Source organism: Hermetia illucens, chromosome 3, assembly GCF_905115235.1.
Source record: "Hermetia illucens chromosome 3, iHerIll2.2.curated.20191125, whole genome shotgun sequence".
Classification (NCBI taxonomy): Eukaryota; Metazoa; Arthropoda; class Insecta; order Diptera; family Stratiomyidae; genus Hermetia; species Hermetia illucens.
The window spans coordinates 155,678,460-155,694,921 of NC_051851.1; the positions used below are offsets into that span (position 1 = coordinate 155,678,460).

The following is a 16,462-nucleotide window of genomic DNA, read 5'->3' on the forward strand; positions in this document are numbered from 1 at the left end:
CCTAGCTAAAACAACGCTAACAAAAGTGACATCTATCACGGACGCCTTTTCTCTTTTTCGGAAAGTGTTCATGCATCGAGTGTTAGTAACTACAAGATTCTGAAGAGAAAGAGGATCGAGTAATATAGGTCCTCCTGCGTTCGTTTCTCGGCTGTCCCATTCTTCAGCCCACGCGTTGAAATCGCCAGCCACTATCTTAGGGCTATAGTTGTTTGCATCCATTGCTAGCCTCTCCACCAAAGAATGGAACTCCTCTTTCGTAAGGCTTGGAGCCGCATAACAGTTGTAAATAGATATTCCGCCTATTTTTGCTCAAGTGAAGGCACTGTCGAAAATCCGCGTGGTTCCTTCTATTGCCCGATTTCCGCCTGTCCATATCGCTGCTTTTCCGCTCTTATCTGCTATCCAAACCCCACTGTCTAGATTTTCTACTGCTCCCAGATAATGGCAACGTCGATTTTGTTGTCCTCTGGGCTCTGTGCTCTATCCTCCTGTACCATGTCCTCTGTCCTTTGGATCCGTCCTCTCTCTTCTGTCCTATGTCCTCTGTGCTCTGCCTTCTACCTTCTGGCTTCTGGTTTTTGGCTTTTGGCTTTTGGCTTTTGGCTTTTGGCTTTTGGCTTTTGGCTTTTGGCTTCTGGCGTCTGGCTTCTGCCTTCTGCCTTCTGCCTTCTGGCTTTTATCTTCTGTTTTCTGTCTTCTTCTGCCTTTGCCTTTGCCTTTGCCTTTGCCTTTGCCTTTGCCTTTGCCTTCTGCCTTCCATCTCTGCCTGCGCCTCTGCTTTCTGTCCTTCGCCTTCCGCCCTCTGCCCTCTAATTCATCGAACAATGTCCTGGCAATCATGAGATGTTCTCTGCATTCATGACTCAATTAAATAATTACATTTTGATATAGACCTTACAGCGTGTGAGACCCCTTCTTCAAGACCACAACAATCCACTAAGAAACAAGGTTAGCCACCATTTCACTCGCCACTCAAATTAAAAATACACAATAGCAGATGCTTTTTTCAACCCTCTAATCTTCTTCGCAAGGTCAGGAGCACAGTAGAAATCAATCTTTGATTTTATGCGATAATCTACTATCGCAATCAAAAACTCCTCCTTTATCCAAGACACGCTTGACGTTTCATTAATAATAGTACCATTGAAATTCTTTCGAGACAACTTTTTGGCAAACAATGGAATACTGGCAGTAAATTACTTTAGATAAAATGCTATCTCAGTAGTTCGTCCAGTGTATGGGATTTAATTGCAGTACGATTTTCCTCCTTCCTGTTCTTAGTGGTATCTATAGATCTTTCCATCCTTCAAAGTAAGCTCTGCTCCTCCTCCTCTTCTTCAACAGACCTGGAGACTACTCTTAGCAGAAATAAATATTTGAGCTAAATATCCTCTTTGAAATATATACGCAATTCTCGAGAATTGATTCACCTAGGGGCCATCCTGGAACAAGCCAAAGAGCCACTGCTTCAAATATCTCACAACATTATGATAACACTAGCCCCCAATCTATAATACCTCGTCTTTCAATCCATATAATTAGGAAAGAAATTGTGCTCATTTCTGAATTGAGTTCAAGATTGAGGTCAAAAACTTTTCAGATGCCTAGACATCATAGCATAATATTTATCCCTTCCTCTTTACTGCATACAAAACTATTTATCCACCCTTATCCACTCTTCCCTAAGTTGCCATTTCTCCTTTCCGACTTAATGAATATTTCATCATTAACATCAGCAAACAGTTGCTGAAAATTCCAAGGCAATTAGCTGAGCTGCACTGCTCCTAAGTACCCATATAAGATATACATAGGTAAGGGCGTAAAAGCCATCACCCTCCAGATAGCTCTGCTCGATCCGGTAATTTCACAAAATCTAATCCAAACAAGGACTCCCATCATCACACTCCATTCATACTTCCAACCTCTCTGGTTTTCCGACCCCTGCTTTTCAACACCAAGAACACTTTTGCTCTTACTGAAAGGTTACACAAACTTTCTTAATTACTCGAATACAAGCAATCAACTTAAAAACCCTCCTGAAAATATAATATTTAGCACAACTGAACAAATATGAGTGGAAAATAAATCAACTGCCGTAACAGGACACAACGATGCTATCTGGAAAAACGACAACCAGATAGACAACTCGAGATGGCGCGTAAGGCACATGGAATTTTTCGTATTGTATGGAAGGAGTGGTATCTACATGTTTTCATATTTATGTGGAAGGGTATATCCATACAATTTGCCACAACCCTCTTATGAATATTCTGTCATGTGCTTCGCATAAATCCTAGCTCAAAGTCTGAAGTTGGAGAATGGCTTTCGTTTCATGGCAAAGTGCAAACTTTTTGAAAACATCATAAACTAAAGTATTTTGATCGTGGGTGCTGTAAGCACATGTGTCTGTGAAGATACGTTGGGAATTCGAAAAATGGAAGAATTTTCCTGCATATCACAATAAATTGAATATTCTGAAGTGGAACTATTTCAGGAATTTAATAACGCGTCCTAACTTTTGTGTGAAATGAATACGAAACGTTGGAATAGCCACCAAACAATGTTCTTAACCTCAATTCGGTTGCACTTTTCCAGTGACCAGTAGATTCAGAATATTTGGGATCCCAAATGAAATAAAGGAAGCTGTGATGTGTATTTTAAGTCCAGAAAACACATTACCAAAATGGCGCCCAACGTGGGTTAATTAGCGATAGATATCATAAGTGATTTGAATTAAAAGGGCAAAGTAGCACCCAAAATGGGCTCATTAACGAAATATATCCTATCCTTCCCCTGAATTCAACTAAGCATTCGAAGCCTTGCCTCTCTAGATTTATTTGTTCAAACCAGACTGAAACTACCCAATTCCCCGATGAATATGTGTTTCTCAGGAAATCTTTCCTTTGTGACTCGAAGATAACATCGAACAACTCAGTGGCCATTGTACTATCCCCAGAGATCGCCTACTCAATACTCTCCCGCAGGCTTTTACGAATCTGATAACATCCTCCAGATGCAAAGCGTACGCAGATTCTTCGTTGAAGAAAACCTATCTTCGTCTGGGATGCGAGGAAGCCAGTCAGCTGCATAACATATGAAGCGCAGGATCGTTTCCTCTTCTTCCTCACATATAAACAAGTCCAGCACTTCAATTTTTCCAATGTGATAGTATAAGTTGCAGTGTCCCGTTAAAAGCCTCGCAAGGGGTTTCATGTCGCACTTCTTAAGAGACAACAAAAATGTCGCTCGAACGCTCCGAGTTCTCTGACTTCGACTTTGCCTGCGTTAAACCTCGCAAATTCACTCTTCAGTGTAGACTTGACACAAAAGCTGAATCTGATCCCACCATTCAATACCTAAACCCTTGGCAAGCCACAGCATCAGCGTCAATTGGACCAAGGCCTTGAAGTGCATTAGATCACTTCACTCAAGACCGTAACTTTCCCGAGATTATAACCCTGATTTGACTCAAGTACTCAATCACAGATGAATCGACTGGTATTCGACGGAAAATCACGATACAAATTCCACTGCCACCAGCGAGATTTGAACCGCGACCTTCCATACAACAGCCTTGAGCTCTAACCACTCAACTATCAGGACTAACTTAATTTTAACGTAAGACAAATTTCGAATACCTAAACTTAGTACTGGCGACAATCAACGGGGCTCCCCTCCTATCCCCATTAACGTGTGACTAAGCACTCAGCAATTTCTATACCATTTGATCAGATCTTCCCCTCTGTAACGTCCCCCCCCCTTTCCAAAGTCCCTATGATCTTACCCTGTCTGGTTCACCAGTGAAGACTCCAAAAAACTTCATCGAAGATTTACTGCGAGAAAGAAGTCTCTTCTGTCTTCTTGGACCTATGCTAATTTCGCTTATTTTTTCAAAACTAAGCGTTCTTCGATCAAATTCTTAATACTTAAGTCCAGAAAGGAATATCTGGGTTGTGTTGAAGACCCCCTGGAAAGCTGCAAACTCAAACTTAAAATTGACAGACCACTAGCTTACTCCAAACTACAATTTTTATTTTACAGTGTATATATATATTTCGGGAGCAACTCACCCCCTTCATCAGTACAAAGCTACTAAAATTACTAAAATTTAGTAGCTTTGTACTGATGAAGGGGGAAAGTTGCTCCCGAAATATATACACACTGTAAAATAAAAATGGTATTATAGTTTGGAGTAAGCTACTGGTCTATCAATTTTAGGCTTGACTAAAATTAGGAGACAATATCTAACTTCTTAGAAATGTAACCTCAAACTGTTCTAGCCCCACTTTCATGAAATTCTCTATCACTATTTTTGCTACGCCTATGTTCTCTCTCCTATCTCCTGTTCTCTCCGACTAGTCCATGAAACCTGGCCTGTACTTCCTACTACTTCGCCCTCTCTTTGTCGAATAGCTAGCTTGATTCCAATGTCGTCCCTGGTCACAACCTAATTCTGCTTAAAACTGGTCAGCCCATTTCTCTTTCCCTCTTCACTATTCTCAACAAAAGCTTCGCAGAGAACCATTTTCCCATCCTTTGGAAGAGGCTCTCATCATTCCTATTCACAAAAGTGGTGCAATCGCCATATTTGCTGAGAATTACTTTCCCATTTCAAACTCTTAAAAAGGTATTCCGGCGACTGGTTGTCTGTCCACTGCTTCCAACCTGCTAGATTTCACCAACTTCGCGGCTAAATGTCTAAACTCACGGCAGGCATACTAAGTGCATTAACTATGCTAAAGCTTCTCTCGCTGTTCCCATATCATTTGTTTCATAGCTAGCCTTTTACCCTTCCAACTGATCCTGCCGCATCTCTTTTGATAGCTGCACATCCCGTTTCTTCTCCCCTTCTTCTGGCGTCCCACAGGGTTCTTTTCAAGGCCCGTTATTACTTTTTATACTTTGTCAACGACCTTCCCAACTCCTTACCAGTCTCTGTTTGGTTGATGCCGATGTCCTTAAGCTATTTTCCGCTATATCGTCCTCTATGAACTGGATCTCCCATTAATCAGACTCTGCTTCCCTGATGCTCTGGTAATGGTTTAGCGCTAAGCATCAGAAAGTGTGACTCTATGTACTACTCGGACAAATCCTCATCTAGTTCTTTTCCCCGCTCTCTTGACGAACGTTCCTTATCAAATCAGAACTACACTCAAGACCTTGAAGTCACTTTGGCAATAAGCTTCAAGATTACGGCGGTCTGCACGGGGCACTGGCGCATAGGGGACCATGCCGCTAGGCTCGGCATACCCTACAATTCGCATTGCCGAAGCTGCGGAGAAGGAAGGGAAACCCTCATGCACTTTTTCTGCGATTGCCCAGCTCTAGCTAGAGTCAGGCTGCGGACACTGGGTAAACCATTCAAAGAAATTTCTAGCTGCACGGTGGGAGAGCTGCTTTCTTTCGTAAATGCTACGGGCTGGCTCTAAAGATCCGAGCCGGCTGGACTCTGCCTCCCTACTCCCATAATAACAGTAACGGTCTTAGGAGTTTGTGGTATCAAAACGGCGCACCAAAGCGCTAATTGGGCTCCTCGGAGCGCCGACTGATACCTACCCCTACGCTACCCTTCGCAATAAGCTCCGCTTCGACACCCACTGCCTCGAAGTCATCAATCGGGCTGCAAAATTGTCGGAACCGTAACAGGGAAGTGTCCGAATAGTTGAGTGGTCATCGTACGGAAGTTCGCGGTTAAAATCTCACTGGTTGAAGTGAGATTTGTATCATGGTTTGCCGTTAGATACCAGTCGACTCAGCTGTGAATGAGTACTTGAGTCAAATTCGGGTAATAGTCTCGGACGAGCGCAATGCTGACCACATTCCCTACTACAGAGTAGTGTTATCCTGTAGTATACCATTACGGTCTTGAATTAAGTGCTCTAACATACTTCAAAGCCCTGATCCAATTGGATTGTTGCGCCAATGTTTTCTATTATTATTAATCGAAAAACCCGAAGTAGTCATCCTGACTAAAAAGAGAATTCCCATCCTGCGTCCTATATCGTTCGGCGAGTCGATAATCGCGTCAAAACCAGCGGTAAAGTACTTTAGGCCCACTCTAGAGATCCAAAGATAAGCTTTTTTGAGCAAATCAATGCAGCAGCAAACTAGGCTGCAACTGGAGTTTCGGCGTTAAGTAGGCTAATGGCAAATATTGGGGGTCCTACGTCTAGCTGGCGACGTCTCCTAATGAGTTCAACGCAGTTTGTCCTGCTCAACGGTGTAAAGGTATGGGTTGACGCTCTTGCCGAGGAGGTATATTATAAGTGTCTCTCGCAAGCACAGAGACGAGGAGCTTTGCGGGTGGCGTTTCCGTACCGCTTGTTGCTCCGTCCTTTGTGTCTGTCTTAACTCTAAAGAGAGGTTGTTCGGATGACGCGGCGTGTTGTTGTCCCTTATCCCTCTTCGCTTTCTTCTTTTGAACCCTGGAGAGTGCCTGAGTGAAGTTTCCTTTAGATGCCCCTTCCTCCTTTCATTTTTCCCCAATTCGCAGTGTTCTCATCGGGAGGCGCGGTTGTTTCTGTTTCCCGCGGATTTTCTCTTACTCTCCATGTCTGCCTATAATAGAAATTTTGTTCAGGAGCTCCTCCAGCTCCATCAGCCCGTTTTTCGCCCCTTTCCTGACGTTCTTCTGGGAGATCGTCGCAGATCACATGCGCTTCACAGCTGCCGCGCATTTCTTAATAAACCTGCGCTCCCACTCGGCTTATATTCGATACCATTTGGTTAGTTTCGGCAGTTTCCACTGTGACTCTTTCCGCAACTAAAGAAGAGCGTGGTACTGTCTGGGTTTCCGTCTCCGTTGCAGATGCCGCATCCCATTGTGACTCCTCCTCCCCATCTACGCATCCCGATGTCTCGTCAGGTATTTCAGCGCTTGCTGCGTCCGTCGCTGGAGCGAGCGTTTTAGCATTTTCGTACTGCGTATAAACACAGCCAGGTTACTCACCATTTCCACTATCTCCTAGTTCTTCTCGTTCGTTTTGTTTGTGTTCGCCATTTAAGTTTTTTACCAGCGCATCGTGTGCAAGGGCCGGACCACAATAATCAGGAACGGGTATATCCTCGGGGACAAAGCCCCTACCCCAGTTCCCTGGGGCCTGGCCTACGTTTAGCTGATCCCGGAACTGAAGGGAAGGACGGATCATCGCTCGGGGAAACGCGGTCTACTAATACCGCTTCAATGCGTACTACCCGACCAGGGTCCCGTAGGGGCTGGCTCCTGATACATGCCACAATCACCACCTTGGCAGAGCTAGGCTCACATCAACCCATCGAGTTGGGTGGGGGGGTACATATACACGTACTGTAATTGTATTTTGAATAAGAGGTCATGTATCATTATTCCACTTCTGCATACCACGTGACTGCGCTAATCATAAGCTGATTATCTGATCAAATTCCAGTTAAGTAACGCTACCTTCTCTCAAGAGCCATTAGAGCTCTTCACTAATGGAGACCTTAATCTCCTTTCAAGCAGCTTCATAATAATATCATAAGCACTTCAAATATAATTCGTCGATATCACTAACCCACCCTAATTATGTTTGTTCCGCAGCACACTATCTACGACACAGTTCTGCAAGCAAACATCGTCAATGCTCCCGGCATTCCGACATACAATCAAATCAACACCCGTCCCCATCTGGCCTCAACGACTGGATTGAGTGGAACCGGTGGTGCTACTTCCCTTATCGTTGGATTGGGTTCATCAACGAATCATACACTGACATCACCAATTGGTTCGGTGACGTCATCATCGACAACAACATCGACTGCATCCCCAACACCCCATGTCATCTCCAACGCACTTGCAACAACAGCAACATTCGGAGGTGGCCTACCAAATGGTCCCGGTACAATTCGTACGGCGGCAGGACGAATAATTGCAGTGCCAGGAAGTGGTGGGGGTGGTGGTGTAGGTGTTAGCAACAGCAGTAGTAGCCTAGCTGGCGGCGGTGGTAGTACAATCCTATTGGGTGGTAGTAATTCAACAAGTCTAACTACAACGGATTTAGAGGATATTAATATTAATGCTATTAAGGATTGCCTGATGACACAGCGTGTCCCAGAGAGTTGTGTTTGAAATTCTAGTCGTTTTTTCATATAGTCCTTTTATGCGAAATTTTCTAGTGATTTTAAGTGAAAATGGAGAGTGAATATTTTTGTTTGTTTGTTAGTTTTGTTGGATTTTTTATTTAGGCGTTAAGAAGGAAGAGGATTTAATAGATTAAGGCGTGAACATTAAGACTAAAACCTTGAAAGGAAAACAAACCTAGCATATAAGCTGAAATGCGATTTGAATCATATTAAGGATAAAACACTGCTGAAATTCGTTATAGTAAGGAACGTGTGTTTATGTGGAGAAGAATATGTATCTTCCACCACCCCGCGAACTCCTGACATATATCAACCACTTGGATGTAGCGCCATATCGTCGAGCCTAGTTCAATAAATATCACGTTTCAGGAGGCAGCATTAACACAATGAAATGAAAAAAATTCAATTAAATCAATCCATATCAAATAAAGTCGAAAATCGAGAAGAAAAATTTATTAAATGTTTAAAAGTTTGATCTATTTGAATTGGTTGACAGATTCAAGGACGGGGGTGCAAAAATAAGAGAAAAATATCGTGGAAAAATAGCCCTTCAAACGTAAAAACAAACAAAAATCTGAGATAGATTTATATATCATTTTCAATTGAATATCATCCTCCCTTTTGGGAAGTGATTTAATCTATTATTTTAATGCTACATCCAAACAAACACCATATCGACATGAAGGAAGAAAGTGACGATAAAGCCGCTTTGCTAGTAACATAAAACAATAATAATTTTCCTGTATAAATTGAATGAAACCAAATAAAATCAAATTCAAAATAGATACAATAATCTGTTCAATGCGGATGCAATCATTGCATTCCACCTGAATGGAAAAAAATAACATTCAAGTTTGTTTACGGAACATGTCACCCTGAAAACAACACATCCCTTTTATCCAATTTTTATAAAAGAAAAAAAAAACGAAAACTACTAAAAAAAAGATAATAGAAACCACATATAAAGATAGGTAGCGCCAATATATCATTGCTAGAAAATAAATTTTTATTTTAGGTTTATAAAACAAATGGAACTAGTTGGAGTAATTAGAAACAATTGAATTAATAATTATAATGGAAGTTTGCAGAGATCACGAGAACCCTATAATGATTTTTCTTTTGAAGAAACCAAAAAAAAAGATATAAAAAAGTTGAAAGATTTGTAAAAGTGTCTAGATAAAATACTACTATATTATATATGTTTAAAAAGAAGCATATGCAAATGACGATAAGAATCTTAGAAGTATGTATTTATCAAAAATGAAGGAAGAAAATGGAAAAATTAAGGGAAAATATCGTGTGAAAATGGAGCTGGAAAAAACAAACGAATGTTTCTTTCCACTGGGAAATATCTTGTAAATAAAACATGGAATGATTTTAAATGAAAAATATAAATTGTATTGTTTTATTTGCGATTGGTTTACAGTTTTTCCTTTGACTGACAAGAAAATATACAGGATGGATCCCACGTTGGGCGCTGGTTTGTATGTTCACTTTTATTCGCCTAAAGTTCAAGTAAATTACATGCAAACATTTCCAAAACTTCTGGATCAGAAGCCCTAATCACCAATGAAAAAGGCAAATAACAATAAATAAACGTAATAAACAATAAAAAGCTGCGTACGGAAGCTGCAAACTTTTCCGGATGAATCCACCCTTGAAAAAAAATGTGACCTCCGCAATGCTCGTGCATTTCTGCAAAGCGGCGAAAACTATCAGGAAAAATAAAAGGCTGGCAGTTATTTAACTTGCCGAGGACGTTGAGCGTCGTACCGTAAAATTTCCAGCTGAAGATACCTGAAGACCATCCTTGACGGAGTTGTATGAGGTAAATACGATTACGCGTAATCTCCCGCTTCTCGCCCTGTTCGCGTTTTCTTGCTGGACGAAGGGCTTTAGTCGAGTCAAGGAGACTCGTCTGATAGTGCCCTCGACGTTGAGGCTATAATGATGTCGACTTCGCTCGAGGACTTCGAAATAGCCCTCATAAGCTGGTTGCAGTGGCTCCGAGGAGCGTCCGTTCTAATCAGAACATGGGTGCAGGATTCGGGAGCCCAGGCACGTTAGTCACGGTTTTCGAATGGTTGGCGGGTGGTAGCGGCTTCAGATTGACATAGCGACTTTAAAAAGACACAACAGACCGGGACCCTGATGTCGAGTACAGGGCGGGACTTGCAGCAAATTCTTCGCAATTGGCTGTTCAGAAGCCAAGAAGAACGACCAAAAAATGTGGTATTGGGCCATTATAGCTGCCTTCAGCGTCCTGTGCTATTTTTCCAGCATCCCATTGGACTGCGGGTGGTACGCGGTTGTTCGGTGGTGTTTAAAACCGAGGACTTTGCCCAACTCTGAGAAAAGGTGGGCTCAAACTGCATTCCCCAGTCGGTGATTATAATTGCGACACACCAAAGCGTGGAATCCATTCTTGGCAGAAGGCCTCTGCACAAGATTGTACAGAGATATTGCCTCAAGCCACCGCGTGAACCTATTGATGATTGTGAGGCAATACCTGAAACCGATGAGTCTCGTAAAGAACCAATGATGTCGAGGTAGATTGTGTGGGAATGCTTGGTGGACCGAGGGAACACTCCTACCCTTTTTCTTTTTCTTCAGCCTTTCTCCCGCTCACAAGCGGGGTCGACACGTCATGATTAGTTTCGCCATTTGGTTCTATCAAATGCCTGATCTGGATACAATCGAGAGGCTTTTAAATCCCCATCCACCTTTGTTTCGGAAGACCTTTTGGTCACTTACCATCGACTTCGATGTTCAGGCCAATCTTGGCAAGCAAATTCTTGTTAGCACAAATTACGTGATCATACCATTGAAGACGGCTCTCTCGCAATTTTCCCATGATCGGTGAATATCCTCATTTCGGATGTGACCAAAACGTGTCACGCCACTAATCCAACGCAACATCTTCATCTTTATTACCCCGTTCGTTGTCTTTTATATTCGGCCAACATTCAGAACCATAAAGAGCGACATAAGGGAGGACATTGCGCTAGATTTCAGATTCAGATTTCAGACGTTCGTTGCTACGTCGATCACAAAGAACACCAGTTGTGGAATGCCACTTCATCCAGGTTGCGTTAATACGTAAAGCAATTTCATAGCGCAGTTCTCCATTGGCTGATAGCGTTGACCCGAGTTTTTTAAATTGCTCAGTTCTGGGCAGGCGCTGCTAACAGTGATTGTTCCTGTGTTTTGAGGATTGGTCGTCGAAAACTCAGTTTTATTCAAATTCAGTTTTCAGTTTTATTCAAATTCAATCTGAGACCATGTTGCATGAGGCGATCATTCCATTTTTGGATAAGTTGCTCGAAATCGTCTATGCTGTTAGAAGCTAGGAAAACATCATCTGCATAAATGCAGTGTATAGAGGGCTGGACGTTGGATGTCCCATGTGACGGTGAACAAAGAGGAGTGGTGATAGGGTGCCTCCTTGATGAACACGAAGAGAGCTACGAAGCGATTTTCATACACCCGCCATACTCCGAACTTTACTTTCCGGATCGTGGTAGAGCAATTGAACCCAGCGCACGAGTTCTTCTGGACCTAAGTGTAGTCGTAGAGCATACCAGATCAGTTCGTTTGACACACGGTTAAACGCTTTCTCTAGATCCAGAAATGCAATGTAAAGAGGCCGATGCTTCTCACCGTGTTTCTCCATGGGTTACCGCGCAGCGTGTATTGCGGCAGTAGTTCCGCAGTTCTTGACAAAACCAGCTTGACTCAAAGTTATTTCAACAATTTCGCGCATACGGTTGTCAAGAATGCATTCAAAAATTTTCATGGAAAGTAACCGGATCGGACGGTAATTTGAACATTCTGATGGAATACCTTTCTTTTTCCATATTGGAACAGTGGTACTTTCCTGCCAGTCAGATGATGTCCTTCCTTCCTAGTCTATACAGCATGGCTCAGCATTCATACTGGTGGATGCAAGAATTACCTAAATCTCTACCGAACTATGGAGTACGGCACCCGTGTTGAAACGCAACACCACGCCGAGGCCCGAAGGTCTCTTCTCGCTTGAGCATCACCAACAACCCCATGAAGCTCCCACTAAGGGGCCAACCTCAAACAACCGAGTTGTACTCATATACGACAGAAATTCTCCCGAAGTATATGAATCCAGGAGCTACCCCGGTTCCCATGGTATCAGTATACCCCTGGTAAGGTTTCGTGGCCGAAGCCACTTCAGATGAGTCCCCGCGTAGCTCGGGTCTGATAGCCCTAATTAAACCTGGGAGCATTCGCCTACTGCATCACGGCCGGCAAGCCAATGCGATACAGCGTTTCCCGGTGCCACCACGTGGAGGTTCTCCTCGGCCACTTGGTTTTGGTTCAGCCGACAGGGTTGCCCGCCACTTCAAAGCACCAGTTGCGCTGACCGGTGGAACTGCTTCAAATCTCGGCAATGATTGTGGAAGTGGAGGATGAGCAAATTCTTTAGTTGAAATCTGCATGAAGTATTGTCGCCATCTATCCGTTGCGGCTCGACGGTTGGTAAGCAAAGTACCGTTCTTACCATTAACGCAACAGAAGTGTTCGATATCCTGTGTGCGTTCGTTTCGGCTTTTGGTAACTCGATACAGATCTCTCTCGCCATCCCGAATGTCCAGTTTATCGTAAAGGTTTTTGTAATGGTCCGCTCGGGTGGCGGCGATCGCTTATTCTTCTTATAAATTTGCCAATTTGCCCTTCATTTCAACATCGTCATTCCAAAACGACGTATCTCGGTTGATTTACCGCTTACCTAGCTTGGTGACCCCGAGGGTTGCAGAGGCCGCTTTGTGAATCGTGTCTTTCATTTGGTTCCATGATTCTTCCACATTCGTATTGGTTAGTAATCGCGTAAGTGAGATATTTCTTATTTCTTCTTACGAAATCGACACCATTTAATGCGCGGTGGGCCAATGCGTTCCTCGCGCTGTTTTATCGGTGACTTAATTCGCAGGATGACAATGAACGGATGATGTTGAGGTGCCATGGTCTTATAGGGAACAGCTTTGCAATCAGTGACGGCGTTAAAATGTCGGCATCTTACGGGAATATAATCGATTTGCGTTTTACTGTTCCCACAATTAAATGATGAACCATGTATTCATAAGTACAAAGTCATGGGTGTCCGCAAAATCGGTTATACGCTCGCCACCCTCATTGTGCGCTCTAAACCCCTTTCCCCTTCCGTCAGCAGGCACGTTACAAATATTTTCATCGAGACGCTACTAGAAGGCATCTTTCTCGGCATCAGGTCAACCTGTCTGTGGTGCGTATGCGGTGAAGAAGTGAATAGTGCGATCAGCTGATATAATGGTGAACTTCATCAGCCTATCATCAAATCATTCCGCTTCTTTAATGACATCATGGAAGCCCTCTGAGGTGGCAATGCCGACAGCCTATTGAGTGTATGGACTACCAAAATACAGAAGTTTATAGACATTTTTACCGCGCTCGCATTCAATATCGCAGCTTTTGGTACTAGACCATCGGGTTTCTTGCAGAGCGCAGATATCAATGCGCCTTTCCGAAGTGCTCTTGCTCCAGTTAGGGCGCCAACATTTAGCGTGCAGGCACGTATTTGTTTGACTAACTTACTTACGTCCTGACGCCGTCCATACATCAAGAACCCTTGCCCATTTCTCGACAGGCCCGAGGCCTGTCCCCCCGCGTCGACTGAGGTGGACGCCCTAGCATTTTCCAAGACATGTTATGATGTGGAATAAATTGTCTTGGAGCCCATTGACAATTCCACCTCCACCGATCTAACAACTCATTGGTGGCGTCGACTAAATCTAGATCGTTGGCCGGTTTCGAGCAGCGAACTTTTGACACCAAACCGCACTCATAATCCGTCTTTTCCAGTGAATCCCTCCCCTTTTATGCGAAGCAGAAAAGGTTGGCTGTTCACCTACACTTCCTCCGCTTTTATAACCACCTAGTCGTTCATGGGGGTCCTGAAGGCGCAAGGATTAGCTTACCTTTATCCATTCAGATCTACGGATGCTAGCGACCGATCTCGAGGGAAACATGTCGTATTGAATAAGCTTGAGCTTTACGCTCTCCCAGACATCACTGATTTTAGCGAAACACAAACCGAGAAAGTGCTTGAAAAATTAGTTCTCGCATGCTATTACGTGGAACCCACGGACCACCTGGAAGAAATCAAAGCAGGAGTTGAATACCTATTCCCCTTTGCCAACCAGGAGATGCTCGATGAACATCTCCGAACTGCCATCCGCCGGTGCCACCCGAAAGTAATTCTGGTCCACACTGCTGAAGAATTTCGCAGTTCGTGCCTCGTCACCAGTCGTTGCTATTTCACTGCTTGCAGATGTTGCTTAGTACCCAAGCTCTTGTGTACTCTGCTTTTCCGATTTTGCTGTACTTGAGATCGTTTGCGCTTGAAAGCAGTAAGCTTTACCTATTATAGGTTTCCCAGGGGTTGTATTCTTCGACAATCACCTGTATGAACCACAAAGGGTGGACAAGTAAAATCAGCATGAGCTAAGGTATTCTTAATTAGAGGATGGCTTCGCCCCAGCCATAATCGTGACCTTCCTTGTATGCTAGTCGTCCTTAACAATTAAGTGCTATTATTAACCACCGGGACCAACGGTTGGGGCTTCGTTTACTAGCCTCCTTCTGTCTGTTAATACCAGTTATTTCATGTCAATTTTAAATTACCCTCGTCGCCATATCCTTATTGAGTAACATAATTATATACCCCCTCCCTTATACTAGAGTTCTAGGCAAGGATAAGATTTAATGGAATTGGAAGGAAAATTTGTGCCCACGGTGGCACCGGGACTTTCAATATCTAACTCCTAATCCTTCGTTGCACTAACCCTCAATTCCGTGTGGATTCAAATAAGTGGCAACCTTGGAATGATTGTTCGAAAATCACAGTCGATGACACGTATCCTTAACAAGACTATTAAAAGAATTGATCCCATTTAATACGAAACTAATAAACCTAATGCATCCTTTAATCCTCACGCCCGAAATACAAATTTTCCAATTGTTCGAGCAACACGTCCTCCCTTTCCTTTGCTGTTTGTTTCATTAAAAGTGTTCACCGCCTATAAATTATCATCGCATATAACAGAGATTTATTCCCGTCAGAGTCAGCATCCTGCATTGGATATCCCACGTGCCATTGTGAGATATACACAACAGCTCAGCACAAAAGGTGCATCAGGATATTGAAATGCTTCCAATCCATTAACTCTATTCAGGAAAACGACAAGATAAATGCAGCGTCGAGCTACAAGTATTTCCGCTCGTCTATCCTGTCTAGTTATCCTGGCCTGAATCAACCCCACACAAACATGGATGCATGGCGTGGAAAGCTGAGTATTGACGAACAGATGAAAATCAGAAAGCTGCTTACCCTTCTTACATCATTTCTAGTTCATCTTATGTCAACACGGTAAATGCGGTATTGATGCATCAAATTACGACGTGGGAAATAATTTATGCTATTCCCGCAGGATCAGATGAGAACGCGATATGGGGATGGATTCAAAGGCAAGAAATAGAATTTCTGCAGATTAATCCAGTCGTTATTCAGGGCATTAGTGTGGTTTTACCAGTGATACGTTCTGAGATATATGACTCCTTGCAAGTTTGCTTTGTGGATCTCCTTTTATCTGTGCGTTAGAAATACTTCAAAGAGAAGTAGGTGTTGATGTTCTTTTCAAGAAATACCCACATTAGAGGGATGTGCACTACTTTATGCCTTCATATGAGTAATGAAAGTTCTTGAAAGAATGGTTTACTGAAAAGAGAACGCACATTATTGGATGTCCATGTATCCATTCTGGCCAAGAAAAGGCTTCCTCGGAATAGGGCACTGTCACTTAACGCCCGCAAAAGTTATATGAATTGGTAGAACTGGAGAATATGGAGAGTATTAATTAAAGAGACAAGAAAATCAAGTGGGCCTTCAAGCCGGGTGATCCAAATCAGGGTTTCCCTGGTAACGTACAGCCGTTAATGTAGAGCAGTGGTATCCGCAGCCTTCTATCTTGAGCAACAATGGTTGGAAAACTTAGAAATCTAATGGACCCACTGCACCAAAGGGTAGGTAGGTAGGTTATTGGCCACTGCAAGGAGCCCAATTAGCACTGTGTTGAGCCGGCTCAGATCTTCAAAACCTGCCCGTAACATTCACGAAGGGTAGCAGCTCTCCCACCCTGCAACTTGAGGCCTCCTTGAAATGCTCAAAGAATGGTTATTTAATGTCCGCACCCTGGTTCTAGCTAGAGAAAGTGCCTGAGTGTTTCCCCCTCATCTCCACACCTTCGGAAATAGAAATTGCAAGAAATACCGGGTCTAAGTCCCCTAGAAA

General features: G+C 43.3%; 1 protein-coding gene across 1 annotated transcript in view; it reads left to right on the forward strand.

The window, feature by feature from the left end:
- LOC119652819 (irregular chiasm C-roughest protein) overlaps positions 1 to 9,498 on the forward strand; it is a 626,589-nt gene extending 617,091 nt beyond the window's left edge. The window contains exon 20 of the mRNA XM_038057146.1: positions 7,562 to 9,498. Within this exon, the coding sequence (XP_037913074.1) occupies positions 7,562 to 8,089 (528 nt within the window). The 3' untranslated portion in view covers positions 8,090 to 9,498. The remainder of the gene's footprint in view (positions 1 to 7,561) is intronic.
- Positions 9,499 to 16,462: the final 6,964 nt, after the last annotated feature.